Source organism: Budorcas taxicolor, chromosome 19 (assembly GCF_023091745.1).
Source record: "Budorcas taxicolor isolate Tak-1 chromosome 19, Takin1.1, whole genome shotgun sequence".
Lineage (NCBI taxonomy): Eukaryota > Metazoa > Chordata > Mammalia > Artiodactyla > Bovidae > Budorcas > Budorcas taxicolor.
In genome coordinates this window covers 48,578,671-48,594,163 of record NC_068928.1, presented here as the reverse complement: position 1 = coordinate 48,594,163, position 15,493 = coordinate 48,578,671, and the positions used below count along the sequence as shown (strand labels likewise).

General features: G+C 37.9%; 1 protein-coding gene across 1 annotated transcript in view; it reads left to right on the top strand.

The window, feature by feature from the left end:
- BPTF (bromodomain PHD finger transcription factor) overlaps positions 1-14,421 on the top strand; it is a 131,700-nt gene extending 117,279 nt beyond the window's left edge. Inside the window, exons 28-32 of the mRNA XM_052657404.1 lie at positions 2,543-2,716; positions 3,484-3,676; positions 4,607-4,691; positions 7,990-8,176; positions 13,472-14,421. Of these exons, the coding sequence (XP_052513364.1) occupies positions 2,543-2,716; positions 3,484-3,676; positions 4,607-4,691; positions 7,990-8,176; positions 13,472-13,508 (676 nt within the window). The 3' untranslated portion in view covers positions 13,509-14,421. The remainder of the gene's footprint in view (positions 1-2,542; positions 2,717-3,483; positions 3,677-4,606; positions 4,692-7,989; positions 8,177-13,471) is intronic.
- Positions 14,422-15,493: the final 1,072 nt, after the last annotated feature.

Genomic DNA, 15,493 nt, shown 5'->3' with positions numbered 1-15,493 from the left:
ATCAAAAATAAGCTTTCTCTTGCTCCTTTGCTGTCTCCTTTTCTCTCTGGATCAATTCCAGATCAATCAGTAATGCTCTCTGAAGAAAGAGGGGTGTTACTATCACCGCCCAAAGTTGACATCATCCTTTCTGGAATCTTCACAAACCCATGATTACATCCAACCCTAGAGACAACCTAGATTCAAATGGTGGAAAGGGCTTTGAGTTGGAGTGGTTTGGGATTTTTATCATTTAATTGCAAGTAATTCTATCTTCTTGCAATAGAATAGTGTAACCTAATATTTTTGTCCAAGTTCCCACTTTCTTACTGGGGACAGAAGTCAGAAGAATACAAAAAGGAGTTCTTTCACTCATTCCTCAAGTATGACACTCAAAAATTTGATAAGCACGGCAACTGGAAGCTGTTTTTGATAGTTGTGACTTGTATTTGGTTATATATACAAGATTTTAGAGACATTAATCCATAAATGCGGTTACACTTTTTTTTTCTATCATTTTTATCACTCATTTTTATTTAGCTTCCATTTTCAACATTCAGATGCAGGCCAACTTTTTAAAACCAAAATTAATAGCAGTATTAATTTTACAATATCCAAAAGTTTGATTATGCTAAAAAGTGTGATCATTTAGAATTAGGAATACTTAATGTCTACTGTAAGTAGATGCCTAATCCATTTATAAAATAAAATTGTCCCTTTAATGATGTTTAAGTTGTAACAGTGGAACTACTTTAGTGATGCAGTTTAAATTATAATCTGTTTGGAAGTGCTAAATCAAAGCTTTTTGTTGGTAGATTTAGCTGTGTGTTGAATTAAACGCAGATCAGTATAGGCATCTTCACTTTTCATTGTCTTACCTTATGAGAAATTAGATGTGATATAAAAAGTAGAACCCTATTAACTGATTTTCCCCATGGTTCAATAACACGTGTGCCTCCCTTTAGGCAAATTATACTAAATGATTTCTAGAACAAAACATGATTTACTTTCTTTACAAAAAGCTCTGCTTATGGATTTTCCTTAAATAACAAGACACTTTGGCCTATTTAAAATATTCAGATCATGGAAATTCATTTCACACACAACTTTTAAATTGCATAAAATGTGGCACACGTACATATGTTCATTGTATTGAGATTGTTATTTTGTGGATATTTCATATTTTTTACTTTTTTTCATTATTAACATTTCAGTATACCAGGTTCATCCATTCCCCGTTCTAGTTGGGGAGAGTTTTTTAAGGAGTGTTCTGTGATCTCTTATACCAAACTAGGCTGGTTTGGGAATCTAGTGAGGAAGACTAAAACCTGAAATTCAAGTCCTGAGCTTACTTCCAGAACACACAGCACACCGCCTGCCTGGGTGAAGGCAGCATGCAGAAACGCCCCAGGGCCTCCACCCCGGGCAGTGCAATTCGTGTGAGCGTTGTAACTCACAAGAAAAGTCTATTACTCCTTGATGTTCAAAAGCAGGTTAGTTGGAAGCTTGAGGACTATTGCGATTCCTTTAGGTGAATCTGCCAAGAAATACATTGGGTAGAACCAGGGGTATCAGCAAGGCCAGTCTCATTCCCTGCAGTTCACGCTCATCCTTGCCGTGACTCTGACCAGGCATTCCTCCAGAGCACCCGTCAGCACGGAAGACACAGTATGTGTTTGTCATAGAGATAGTCTTCACTGTGCTATTTGGGATCTTACACGACAAAGGCCTCGAGGTTGACTAACTGTGGTTACCCACAGTGACACACTCATATAGCCCCGTTTTCAGATTAACAATCCTTATATCACTCTCCACACAGTATAACCCTGGTTTTGAACTGAAGTACGTTCTCACCAGCTAATAACCTGGCCGCTCTCCACATTGTCCCACACATTCTACTGACTGAAAAACTGGCCCATGTCATAATCTTATTGCAATTAAATTCCAATATTTATTTCGAAAACTTGGTAGACTTCCTACATGTGCCTTTTTTAATTTTCTTCTTCATATTGCATTTTGACCATTTTATCTTCTGCCCCTGGCTGAGCTCCTGCATGTTCCTTGTAGTGTAACTTCTACTCGGTGTTTGCGCTTTGCTTTGTTTTCAAATTTAAATCGTGAGATACATTTTCAAACCTATCTAAGAAATAGCCCTGACTTTGAAATGGCTTCTGTGGCATAGGTTTGACAGATGTAAGTCTTTGATTCTTTGGCTTTGGTTTTTGTGCCTGTGACAGTTTTACACACATTCATTAAGAGGGAGACATTACCATCGGTGTGTTGTTTATTTTTTCAAATCCCAGTGTGTTTTTTTAAAGACCCGCATTTCACTCAACAGTGTATTTGTTGAAATGGATGTGAGCGACTTTTATGTTTCCACACTTGATACAGCGTCAAATGCTGCAGCTTGTCAGGGTTAGAATGGCTGGATTCAGGATGTTTAGCTGACTCATTGCAGAAAGTTACCCTGTAAGAACGTGAATCAGGACAGGGAAGACAGATTTACGTACCATGCAGCTCAAAATGACAACTACATTGTCATTTTCATTGTGAATGCTTTTAGGTTCTATATTGGCTGTGATCTTTGTACTAACTGGTATCATGGAGAATGTGTTGGCATCACAGAAAAGGAGGCTAAGAAAATGGATGTGTACATCTGTAATGATTGTAAACGGGCACAAGAGGGCAACAGTGAGGAATTGTACTGTATCTGCAGAACACCTTATGATGAGTCACAGTGAGTTCTGATAAGAGCATCATATTTAATAATTTAGGAAGCCAAATTGCTCTGACTGGTTACTTATTTTATTTTAAAATAAAAAGCAAGATACTTTTCTGCATATATGATACACTTACATTACAAACTCCTTTCCAATTTTTTTTTTTCTCTTCTTCCCTCTTTACCTCCCCTTCAAACTTTATGCTGCTTCATAGTGAATGTTTGAGATGCATTGGGGAAAATGTGGTTTAATGGTAGACTTGATTCTTCAATATGTAACGCAGAAATTAATGAGATTAAAATAGCCTGACTTGTTTGGACTTTTATCAGTGTTTTGAAATGGTGCTTTATTGCAGGTTAGTAAAACACTAATTTGGGAATAAGCTCTGAGACTCTGTTAATAGCTTTTAGGATTTTGAACTCCCAGTTGGGTGGCCAGTACCAGCTTCCCATTTGATATGGTATTAGCTGAAAGATTTTTGTCTTTATTTTGTTTTGAGCTTTAAAGTCAATTAAATGTTCTACTTTTTTTTTTATCATATTGGTTCTCCAATTTTGACAGTGTTCTTAAACCTTTAACGCTTGTTCTTAACATCGGAAATACTAAATTAACACATTGGAATGTCAATCTTCAAAAGTATTAAAATAATTATAATACTAAAACTATTTTATATCCCAGGGTTAGAATATTTTCAGATGCATGTTTTGTTTTTTTTTTTTAAGTAAATTATAAGTCATGTCATCCCATCTGTTTTGAACTCACATTTCCATTTCGGATCTTGCAGATTTTATATTGGCTGTGATCGGTGTCAGAATTGGTACCATGGGCGCTGCGTTGGCATCTTGCAGAGTGAGGCAGAGCTCATTGACGAGTACGTCTGTCCACAGTGCCAGTCAACAGAGGATGCCATGACAGTGCTCACGCCGCTCACAGAGAAAGATTATGAGGGTCTGAAGAGGGTGCTGCGTTCTTTACAGGTAAGAAGCCACTCTCATTGAAAGATGAAGTCAACCAGCGTGACCTAGGAAACACTTCTGGGGGTTGACCTTTCCAATCTTCAAGGACCTGATTATTTGCCGACTCCCAGCTGAAGTGCTCCACAGAACTCAGCCCTCCACAAGCCATTGTCATGACGTTGACCAGATCCACAGGCTAGCTCAGCTGTTGTCTAGCTAATGCTCATGTTTAAAATGACTGATTTTTTTTTTTAGCCTTAATTTTATTTTTAAAGAAAACTACCTTACTGTTAATACCATCAATTGAAAAGCAATTTGATTAAACTCTAGTGAGATACAAATGCTTATCTAAGGCTTTGAGGCAAAGCCTTCCCTCCCTTATTAAAAATAAGAAGGAGATGGGGGTGCCTAATAGGATTGCCAAGTATTAGAGATGTATTCCAGACATAGCACTAGGTCAGCACTGTCTCCCATGTCGTTGTAATCAGAAACATTGAAAGAACCGAAGCAAGAACAGTAGTCTCATCATGTGGTTGCATCTCACTTAACTTCATCTCTCTGCCACATCCTTCACCTACACAAGTAACCGTTCCCCACTTGGAACCCCTCCCACTCCAGTTTAATAGACGAGGTTGCAGTGGCAGCATGACTAAGTTGGCAGGTCATCAGGTAGGGACCAGAGGACAGATTCCTTGACTCCTAAGCCAGTGCTCCACCATCCCCGCTCAGGGCAAGGTCCCAGGCCTCTGAGCACCGTTATTATAGAGCATGTTCGTCTGAGATCATTTGTAACTGGAGCAAAAATCATCCCAAGTATAAATTTCATCCATCAAGTTTAAAACTGACTCTCCAAGTTTAATGGCTGACTGATGCAGTAAGTCAGATGGGAAGCTTAGATGAAATTTTTATTTCTCCCTGACAGTAATGATGCCTTTTTTCTCATCAATATAGGCCCATAAGATGGCCTGGCCTTTCCTTGAACCAGTGGATCCTAACGACGCACCAGATTATTATGGTGTTATTAAGGAACCTATGGGTAAGTGCTTGAGTTGAACTTGAAGTTTTTTCAGAAGTCTAAGCAGCTATTTCAATTTTCATCCATGCAACTGATACATCATGAGGCTGTGTTGAGCAGGACTGGTGGGAGTCTAAACTGGTATAGTCAGTGGTAGGATAAATGGGGAGTACATGTTGTAGTTCAAGGGTATATAGCTTTGGACCCAGCAGTTTCATCCCTTAGGATTTATATATGCACACATGTTGTTCATCCCAGCAGTGTTTATAATTGCAAAAGTACTGGAAATGAAATAAATGACCGTCAGGAGAAGAGCAGCCATATCAAAGGATGAGCAGAATACTCTGTAGCTGTATAAGGAGTGAAATCCTTGAATAGATTGAGGTCGTTTTGAACCTCTCATCTTTCCTGTCCTCTCTTCCTCGTCTTTTCCTGAAGGAGAACAAAGGTAGAAATCCAAGAAAATATGGCTTCATTGCCCAGAAAATGAAAGTAGTAATAAGGAACAGCTGCAAGTGACTGTATTAAGATGAACAGCTGCAGGTGATGATTATATTAAAAATAGTTTATCTGCAAAAGAAGTTATAGAAGTTAGAACATACATAAAAGCTTCCAGAACTGCCAAAAGATTCATTCTAGCTGATGAAAATATTCCAAGAGCAGCTAAGCCTTTTAGATGCATGCACTTTAACCTTTTCCTCCCTGAATGCTCTCACATTTTGGTGTGTTCTTTGTGTGTGTGTGTAAATTGAAATCATATATATTTTTTAAAAGGGAAAAAATTGAGATCATGTAGTAAATGTGTCTGGCATTCATCTTCCTGTCATTAATCTTCATGCTGCTGCTGCTGCTGCTAAGTCACTTCAGTCGTGTCTGACTCTGTGCGACCCCACAGACGGCAGCCCACCAGGCTCCCCCGTCTCTGGGATTCTCCAGGCAAGAACACTGGAGTGGGTTGCCATTTCCTTCTCCAATGCATGAAAGTGAAAAGTGAAAGTGAAGTCGCTCAGTCGTGTCCGACTCTTAGCGACCCCATGGACTGCAGCCTACCAGGCTCCTCCGCCCATGGGATTTTCCAGGCAAGAGTGCTAGAGTGGGGTGCCATTGCCTTCTCCGATATCTTCATTAATCTTCAGTAACAATTTTAATGGCTTTATATAGTCTGTAAATTGATTATGCCTTAACTTATTTAACCACAGTTCTTTCCTTGAAGAGCTAGAATGTTTTCCTTTTTTTTAAATGCCAGCCAGATAAATAGCATTTTATGTAGGTATGTGCATAAAGATAATACAGGTCTCCCAAATATACTGTTGAAAGAAAAATGAAAGTTACAGTGTAATTGCTAGGTTTTAAGCCGTAAGCAAGTGTGTTTTCTCAGGATATGTACATGTATTTAAAGGTGCATAGAAAATGTCTGGACAAACATTGACTAATTTGAAAATAGTTTCTTCTGAGGGTATGAAGGAGCCGACAAGGTCAGCAGCTTTTGGTTTCTTAAATGGAGTTGTACACATGGATTACCGTGTTCTGTAGCATATTTTGTAAACTTGTCAGTCAGTAGCTTTGTTACATCAGCTGTGGTATAGACCCAGATTGTTCTTAATTGTATGAAGTTAAGATAATCTATTTAATCACCTCCCCGAAAATGGGTTTTTGGGGATTGTATGCAATTTTTGCTACTATAAATGACACTTCTGTAAAACACCTTTGTGCATCTGTGCTGTTCTTGTTTTCTTAGTAAAAATTTCTAGAATCAGAATTTCTCTGTCAGAGGGTATGTATACTTTTTAGGCTTCTGATATGTATTTTCATATTATGCGTTAGCAGATTGAGCCATTTTCCACTGATGGCATATATCTGTACCCTTTTCTCTGCACCCCTGAAGACACTGAGCATTATCACTCTTGAGAACATTTTTTTCTTTGCATATATTTATTTCAAAATGATAGGTTTAAGGTACAAACGCAGATGTTACGGAAATGTAGGGAGTAAAATGTAAATTACTACCATTCTCATCCTCCTTTAAAGATAGCCTGTGTTAATAGTCTGATATTATGATTTTTAGTTTCTGTTAATTTGGACAAAAAAAGGACTCTCTGTTTTTGCCTGTCTTCAGTAACTAGTGATGTTCTTACTGTTTGAACTTTTTCTCTGTGAGCTTCCTATTTATATATTTTGCCATTTTGTTCTTGAGATATTCCTCCTCTTGTCAGTGTTATTTAAGGGGTAGTTATATTCTAAGGATATTTAAAGATTTATGGTAATTTTTGGTCATAGGTAGTTTTTAATATTTTTTAATTCAAATCTATTAATCATTATGAATTCTACTTTTAGAGTTGTATTTTCAGCCTTTCTCCCTACCCCAGATATATAAAGACTTACCTATATATTCTCCCAATACTTTTTAAATTTTTTTCCAATACTTTTTTTAAAGGAATATCAAACTAAATAGAAATCATAAAATGTCCAAACCCTACTCACATACTTTGTCATAGCTACTCAATCAATGGTTGCCTGGAACTTTAAAAAAGTCTGAAGATGGTGCTTTCGTGGTGGGCTGTGTCAAGCGTTCACTCTTCCTGTACAGCTTACATAACCTGCACAAAGTGATGTACCCAGATCTTGTTTAGAATTTATCAGACTGGGTCCTTTTTTACAGTTGTTCCTGTTTATACTTTTTCCCCCTACCTGTATACACTGGAACTATCAAAGATATGTATGTGTGTATTAAAATATATGTATAACGTAAACTTGCCATTTTAACTACTTTCATATGCATGGTTCAGTGACTGACTACATTCGTTTTTGTCTTTACATTTTAATCCACCTAGGATTACTTTGGCATATAGTATGAGATAGAATTTTTCTTCAAATATAGGTAGGCAGTTGTCCCTACCCACTTTATTAATGAATTCTTCCTTTCTCTGCTTACTTGAAATGACATCCTCAACATATGTAAAATTCATATGCTGAATACAGTCAGGTCTGTCCCTGTTTTGAATTCAGTTCCATTAATGTTTGTATCATCTTGGACAGTGCCACACTTTTCATTATCACAGTTTTATGATGTTTTAAATTCTCATAGATTAAGTCTTCTTCCATTACTTTTATTGTTCAAATGTTTCTTAGATGCTCTTGAGCTTTTATTTTTTGAATGAACTTCAAAATTATTTTCCCAATTCTAAAATAATTATTGAGATTTAGTTTTGAAATTGTGTTTATCTATCAGTCCTGTTCTTGTTTGTCAGAACTGCAGGCAGTATTCACATGGGAATGACCTTAAGGTTTTGAAAATCTTTTTACATTTTGTGTTTTTAAGACCTTGCCACCATGGAAGAAAGAGTACAAAGAAGATATTATGAAAAGCTGACGGAATTTGTAGCAGATATGACCAAAATTTTTGATAATTGTCGTTACTACAATCCAAGTGACTCTCCTTTTTACCAGTGTGCAGAAGTTCTTGAATCATTCTTTGTACAGAAATTGAAAGGATTCAAGGCTAGCAGGTAAGCAGAGGTGTTCAGTGCTCTGAATCAACTCAACTCCTGATGAGAAATGGCTAGATTTGTGTATGATCTACTTAAAATTAGAGCCACTTTCTAAAATTCAAAAAGCATTTATCAAATGCTTAAAGAATGTAAGATGTCTTAAATGCCATGGGGCACATACAAAGATAGTAGTAAGAGTTCTTGCTCTCACTAAGTTTACAGAAGTATGAAAATAACTGTTCTATAGGATAGAGTGAGGGGAAGACCATAAAGAGGGGATCTTAGCACGTTCTCATTAATTTATGTTTGTGATGTCTTTGAAATCATGAATTATTTTATTTTTCTGGATTTTTTTTCCTTGGGCCAAAACTATACTTTAATTCCACAGACTTTTTCTTCGAACCTGTGAAAGTCACTCAGTCATGTCTGACTCTTTGGGACCCCATGGATTATACAGTCCATGGAATTCTCCAGACCAGAATACTGGAGTGGGTAGCCGTTCCCTTCTCCAGGGGGTCTTCCCAACCCAGAGATCGAATCCAGGTCTTCCACACTGCAGGTCATTCTTTACCAGCTGAGCCACCAGGAAAGCCCCTTTGAATCTATAAGTTAAGTCGCTCAGTCGTGTCCGACTCTTTGTGACCCCATGGACTGTAGCCCACCAGGCTCCTCCGTCCATGGGATTCTCCAGGCAAGAATACTGGAGTGGGTTGCCATTTCCTTCTCCAGGGAATCTTCCCAACCCAGTGATCGATCTCAGGTCTCCCGTATTAGAGGCAGACGCTTTAACCTCTATAGTAACATATAAAAAGCATTGAACAGCTGCGTATGGTATTCAGGTGGTTTGACCTCATGCCTTCTGTTTCTTCATTACCTGCTCCTCCCAAGCCCATGACTTTCTTCTTCCCAACAGAGGCCCATTTTCCTTTTCTTTGAGAGCAGCCACTGGTCTAGTCCTGGGATTCATTGTTCACTATCTCCCATCCACCAGCCCACTAGTTTGATCCTTCCTAAGTAGTCGTAGGATCTACCTTCCCTGGGTAACTCTTGGCTAGGCTGGGGCCTGGGCACCTGTATTACCTAGTGAACTCCCAAGGGACTCTGCATACCAAAGTGTAAGAATCTCTAGTCATTTTTCTCTAAGGAAAATCTTCTGGGTTTCTCTCCTTCTCCTGTAACAAGGTAGACTGAGACCTGTACTTCAGAGTCAGTCTATTTAAAGTTAAAGATAGGCACAACCCAGTCACTTTCTCAACAAAAGACTCACAAACTACAGGCAAAGCAGGATGGAAAGCAAGTAGGGAGACTTTGTGAACCATGAACCAAGAGAGTTACAGAATCTCTAAAACCTTCCTGCTTTTATTGTTGCCTATGAACCCATTAGCTGGAAAACTTAAAATGGGAGAGGACTTACTGAATATGACAGAGTCCCCAGGAAAATAATAACAAAGGAAGAAAGAGAGAAATTCAGAGTGGTGAAAAGAATATGGTAGAAGTCAGTCAGCTGATGCGATTTCAGCAAATCATGAAATGCAGCAGACAGAAGGGCACTGACTGATGAAGGCAAGCAGGCTGCAGCCAGACTCCTCCAGCAGGCTCTTCAGCAGACGTGACAGCCTGCTGACTGGTAGGGCACCAGACAGCCTTCAACACACAGAGTCTGAAATAGGATCGAAGGCAAGAGTGGGAAGAGAGAGGGTTAACTGAAGATCTGTATCCAGGCTGCTGCTGCTAAGTCACTTCAGTTGTGTCCGACTCCGTGTGACCCCATAGACGGCAGCCCACCAGGCTCCCCCGTCCCTGGGATTCTCCAGGCAAGAACACTGGAGTGGGTTGCCATTTCCTTCTCCAATGTATCCAGGCTAGTCGCCCTCATTGACCAGTGTGTAGACCTTGTAGGAGGCCTGAAGAACTGGAAGAACACTGGATTTTTCTCCAAAGAAACAGAATAAACCATCAGCACAGAGCTAGAGTAGACAGAAGAGAATGGGACCCAGAGTAAAATCCCCTGATACTTGAAGGATCAGCTCCCCTTATGCTAACACTGGGGCTCTCAACAGGGTAATTTGCTCGCCCTCACCCTACAAGGGATAGTTAGCAATACCTGAAGACACTACTGCTTGTCACACTTGGAGATGGTAAGTGGTACTGGCATCTAATAGGTAGAGGCTGGAGATGCTGCTGAACATCCCACACTTGCATCAGACATTGCAGCCTTTACAGCAAAGAATTATCCAGCTCCAGAATGTCAGTGGTGTTGAGATTGAAAACTGTGATCTAAAGCAAAGCCTGCCAGTTAGTAAGCTGCATACATATGCATAGGGTTCTCCAGGCACCCATCAAGTTTGTGAACTTACTCTTAAGTGGGAACAGACAGTCAGGGATAGCCAGATATGTAAGGAAAGCCTGCAGTGCAAAGGTGAAAGGTCAGGGTGTAATAAAAAAAGATTCCAGAGAAGTCAAAGGAGAACCTTAAAAAACAAAGCAAGCCTCTAAATCATGTCCCAAGAGAAATTTTAGAAGATACTGCATCTGTAAAATGGTGAACAGGATATTAGAAATAAAGAATAATCTGAAAAAAGAGTAACTAGAAATTTTACAAACTTATTGTACACATTGAATCAAGACATTCTCAATGTAAAGAACAAAAAGACAAGGAGGTGAAAAATATGAAGAAAAAATTGTTATGGGATATCCAGTATTCACTTAGTGGAAATTTCAGAAAGAACAGAGAAGACAGAGGAAAAGAAATTAACAGAGGACTACTAAGAAAAATTTCCTGAGCTGGTGAGATGCAGACAACTTTGTATCTAAGCAAAGCTGTTCGTTCAGCAAATGGTTGTTGAGCCACTGCTGTGCATCAGATATTGAATATAGCGGCTTGCCATGGAGCTCCTGTTCTGTGAGACAGGGAGGCGGAGCTGGGTGGGGCTGTGGAGGCATGAGAATGGTTGGTAAACGAGTAAGCCAGCCGGACAAGTGGGAAAAGGTCCGTTACACGTATCCATCACTGGTTCATTCCACGTATCCATAACTGGTCCATTCCACATATCCATAACTGAAATCTCCAGATGCCAGGGATAGAAGAAGCTCTTCTGAAAGCTTCTAAAGAGGTTAAAATTCCTGTAAAGTAATAGAAATTAGACTGGTATCAGACTTTTCTCTGACAACACAGAACTCTAGAGAGTAATGGAAGAATATAATCGAAAAGTTTGAGGGAAGATGAAATCCGTGTCCAGCCAAACAGTCACATGTAGAGGTGGAATAAGTATGTTTTCAGGTCATATAAGGACTCAGAGCTTCTTTCCCTTGCATCCTTTCTTAGCAAGTTATTTTATGATGTGCATTAACAAAAAAAGAAGAAAATAAAACGAAAGACCTTGAATTTCAAGAAAGCTGAGAGAATGACTCTGACCCAGAGTGACATTTGTACAGCAGGCCCATGCAGCTGGCACGGCAAATTGAAGCAGGAGAATGGAGCACTCCCAGAAGGGATGTGTCTGGAGGGAAAAAATGATTCATACATTAGATAACTTAAGAATGTAAGGGTGGGGGTGGGAATGAAAGGCAATCAGAAACTCCATGAAAGGAAAAAAGTTGTATAGGTTACTAAGAATGCCCTCTTAGGAAAAGAGTAGGTCCTACAGAGAAAAATATTTATATAGTCACAATAATGTAAATGGCACATTGATTTTCAGCTTTTATAATCAGTCTGCAGACAAAGGGTGGAAAGATTTAAATTACTGAGAAATAAAAGTTGTACTCAAGAAGGGAGAAGGGAAGATGGTTACACAAGCCCAGTTCTCATTTGCTATAACAATTTAAACAATAGGAAGTTGGTAAGTAAGAAATACCAGGGTAAGAAATCTCCCTACCCAAGAACTGAAAGTTCCAAGGAATTCTCAGGCAGCCCAGACTTCAGGTTGAAACTTACTATAAACCCTCTGTGCTTTGTGCTTCCTACCTTATGTAGTTTATACTCCAACTGAATTTCTGAAACTGCTTTTTCTTTTTTTTCCCATTGAAAAAGGCTTTAGTTTAGCCTTTGGTGGAAGCTGGGGGATTTGAATCCCAGCCGAGTAGGGGTGGCAGCAGCTGCTGATGAGATGGGCCTGCTACAAAAGTAGAGAATTGGGGACAGGAGAGGAGACATAAAGGCTGGGTCTTCACAGTGAAGGGGCCACTCAGGAGAGCTTGCCCCCTGAGTACTTTCTATAACTATTTAATTATATTCTAGCTGATGTGATTTTTATTGAAGAACACAGAAGTCAACTGACGACTTTACCCAAGTCTTGCTTATGTTTAAAAAAAAAAATGAAGTGATATTAGGGAGCTTTTGTTGAGTTTAGGGCAGAATGAAACATATACGTAGCCAATCTTTGAAATTTTATTTATTTATGGATTTCCAGTGTTTCCTTTGCCATATTTCCGCCATTTTTAATTTGCAATCTCCAGCATTATTTTTGTAACTGTTCTTTGTTACAATTCATCATTTTTATCATCCGTGTTCTTTCTTTTCTTACAGATTGTGATATCTTTAGTCTGAATTTTTAACTGGAATCAGAACTGGATGTTGGGGTCACTCTTTTCTTTTATTGTACCACGTGATTACCTAATTCAAAATTGCCCCCCAGAGTTCAGATTAGTTAATATAATTTTTTTAATGTTTAAAAAAAGATGTATAGTAGTATAAACAGTTTATTCTAGCAGCCATGTTGAACAATGTATTTAAGAATTGTAAACTCCTGGAAGACTGTATTTATATACACTATTGCAATAGTACATACTTGATAACTGTACAGTAATTTGGTTTACTAACAAAAGTTGTTAATAAAACTGTGAAACTAGAAAGGAGACTTTCTGAACTTTCATAGAAAAAACTGTGATTTTAATACTGTTATTTCTCTCCTTTTAGTATTATTTTCCTTCAAACTTCCCAACTCAGTGTAAATAAGCACACACACGCATAGGTGTACACATCTTTTACCACAGTGGTAATGCTTTTGTAAATGTTTCTATTTGTCCCTTTGGCTAAAAATGTTGTATTGGACAAATATATATATATATATTATATATATTCCTTTTAAAAAAAATTGGCTTTTTCCAGTGAATTATCATGTTTAGTGTACCGTGAAAATTTTTAATATTATAGGTTAAAAATTTCTTACTTGTTTTCATATATTTGCTTGCCAAGGGCGAATGAAAGAACATGGCTGCTTTCCCCAGACAGACTGACCTTGGCATCCACAGAAAGCATCATTGTCTTAAAAAATGAAGGGTGCTTAATTGTTCCCTTTTTTCTGTATTCTGTAGGTCTCATAACAACAAACTGCAGTCTACAGCTTCTTAAAGTTCAGCGTGTTAACCTAACATAAAACACAGCAAGAATCTGGTTGTCTGAACTATTTTAAAATTAAGGAGCCAGATGTTTTTAGTCAGGTTATCCTGACAAGACTTGACCTAAACTTCGTTTTTATTGGTCATAACAGTCCAATTATATTCTTGGCCAATTTTGTCCAACGGACAAGGGAAAAGCAAAGTCAACGACACCATTATCTTGTCAAGATCAAATGGTTTTACTATTGTGGCAGAAGCGGGAAAACTTTGTTTATTGAAAAAAAAGAAAGCAAGAAAAAAAAAAAGATAATATGGGGTCAAGTGTAACTCCATGGAAATGCCACGTCTGCTCTTCAGTGAAGAAGCTGGTTTAGAGTCTCGCAGAAAACTTTCGACTGTATTTATTTATTGTTGCAAAAAAGACGCTTTTTTATTGCTGCCCTCATTTGTCAGCTAATTATTTTTTCTTATAAAATCCAGCCCCGGTTACATGTAATCCATTCTGTATCTTATCATGATTCCTGTAGGTAAAAGTACAAGACGACCTCTAGATGTCTTTTCTTTCTATGAAAGGAGCTGCTATGTACACATGTGCACACACACACACACACACACACAACTGGGAATCAACAATGAGTTTATTGTTCATAGTAGATAAAAATTAAGCTTGCATAAAGGTTGGGCTAAGTGGTCCTGGACTACAGACTCTGTTGCCTTGAATATAACAGAACAATTTGTCATTTACTCTGCACCAGGCTAAAATGAGTAAAATCTATTTGAAGGTATCTTGTTTGTAAACATTTGTCAGATTCTAATTTTTTTTTCTTTTTGTATTAAAATTCAACTATGGATGTATATGAAACAAAATAAATGGAGATCATTTTTCTCCCACAGATGGTGTCTTTGAATGTGCGCTAATGATTCTCCGTAAGCCTTTTGAGGGGAAAGGGAGGGCTGCAAGGTAGAAAAATAAAAAGGCAGAAGGATCTGATTGTACCTGGATTTCTCCAGGACAGTAGTGCTCCTAAATTTTACAATTCCCAGCCCACTGTCATCATGTCAAAGAAAAATATTCAGCGGTGCTAATCCTGTTGCATCAATTGATCAGACTGATTAAAAAAAAAAGATAATGTGACAAAATATACTTTGCCTTCATCTGTACGTTTTTATGATACCAGGGAGATGACCCTTTACAGACTGCTGCTTACATTTTATGAAGGGCATTTTTTTTTAATGACTTCATCCTTTCTGTACTTGTTGGTTGGTTGAGTTGTTTGGGGTTTTTTTCCCCACATAAGAAAAAGTAGTGTAAGCAGTAGGGGGAGAGTGGAAACCTCAGAGGAAAATGTAGTTCGCATGTTTTTCCTTTCAGTGTTTTAATCTTACACGTCGTATTTCTACATTGTCATAATCACTTCTGTGAGATCTGCCATAGTTGGTTTATGCAGCTTTGCAAAAATTTTACTAGATTTTGCACTAATTCATATTAGCTTTGTCCTACCAGGTTCTGGAATTTTATCTAATTATTGTTTTTTAAGTTTCCTTTGTTTAATATCACCCTGCTATGCAAAACCTTCCCAGACCTTAGTTTCTTAAAAGAAAGACGTTACTACAGTTCCCAATTATTTCTTATTACAGGCTCAGGTGTACAAGTTATTCTGGGTTAATGTTATCTAATGAAGCCCATTCCTTTTTGTACATAAAAATGTCACTTATACTTACAAACTAAGGAGACTAATTGTTCAACATTGAATACATGGAAACAAAGTTTTTGCTTAAAATATTAACATGGAAGTAGTCAAACATAGGTTATTTTGTCCTTTTGCTTTTTAAAAAATGTTACATATTGTATGCACTGTGCTGATGCAAGAATCCTACATTTTAATGAATTATGAAATTATTTTGCATCTCATCACGTCACAGTATTTCTGTACTATTTATTCATATATATAGATATATATGGGCTTAATCACTTAAAACGTTGCGGCAAGAACTTTC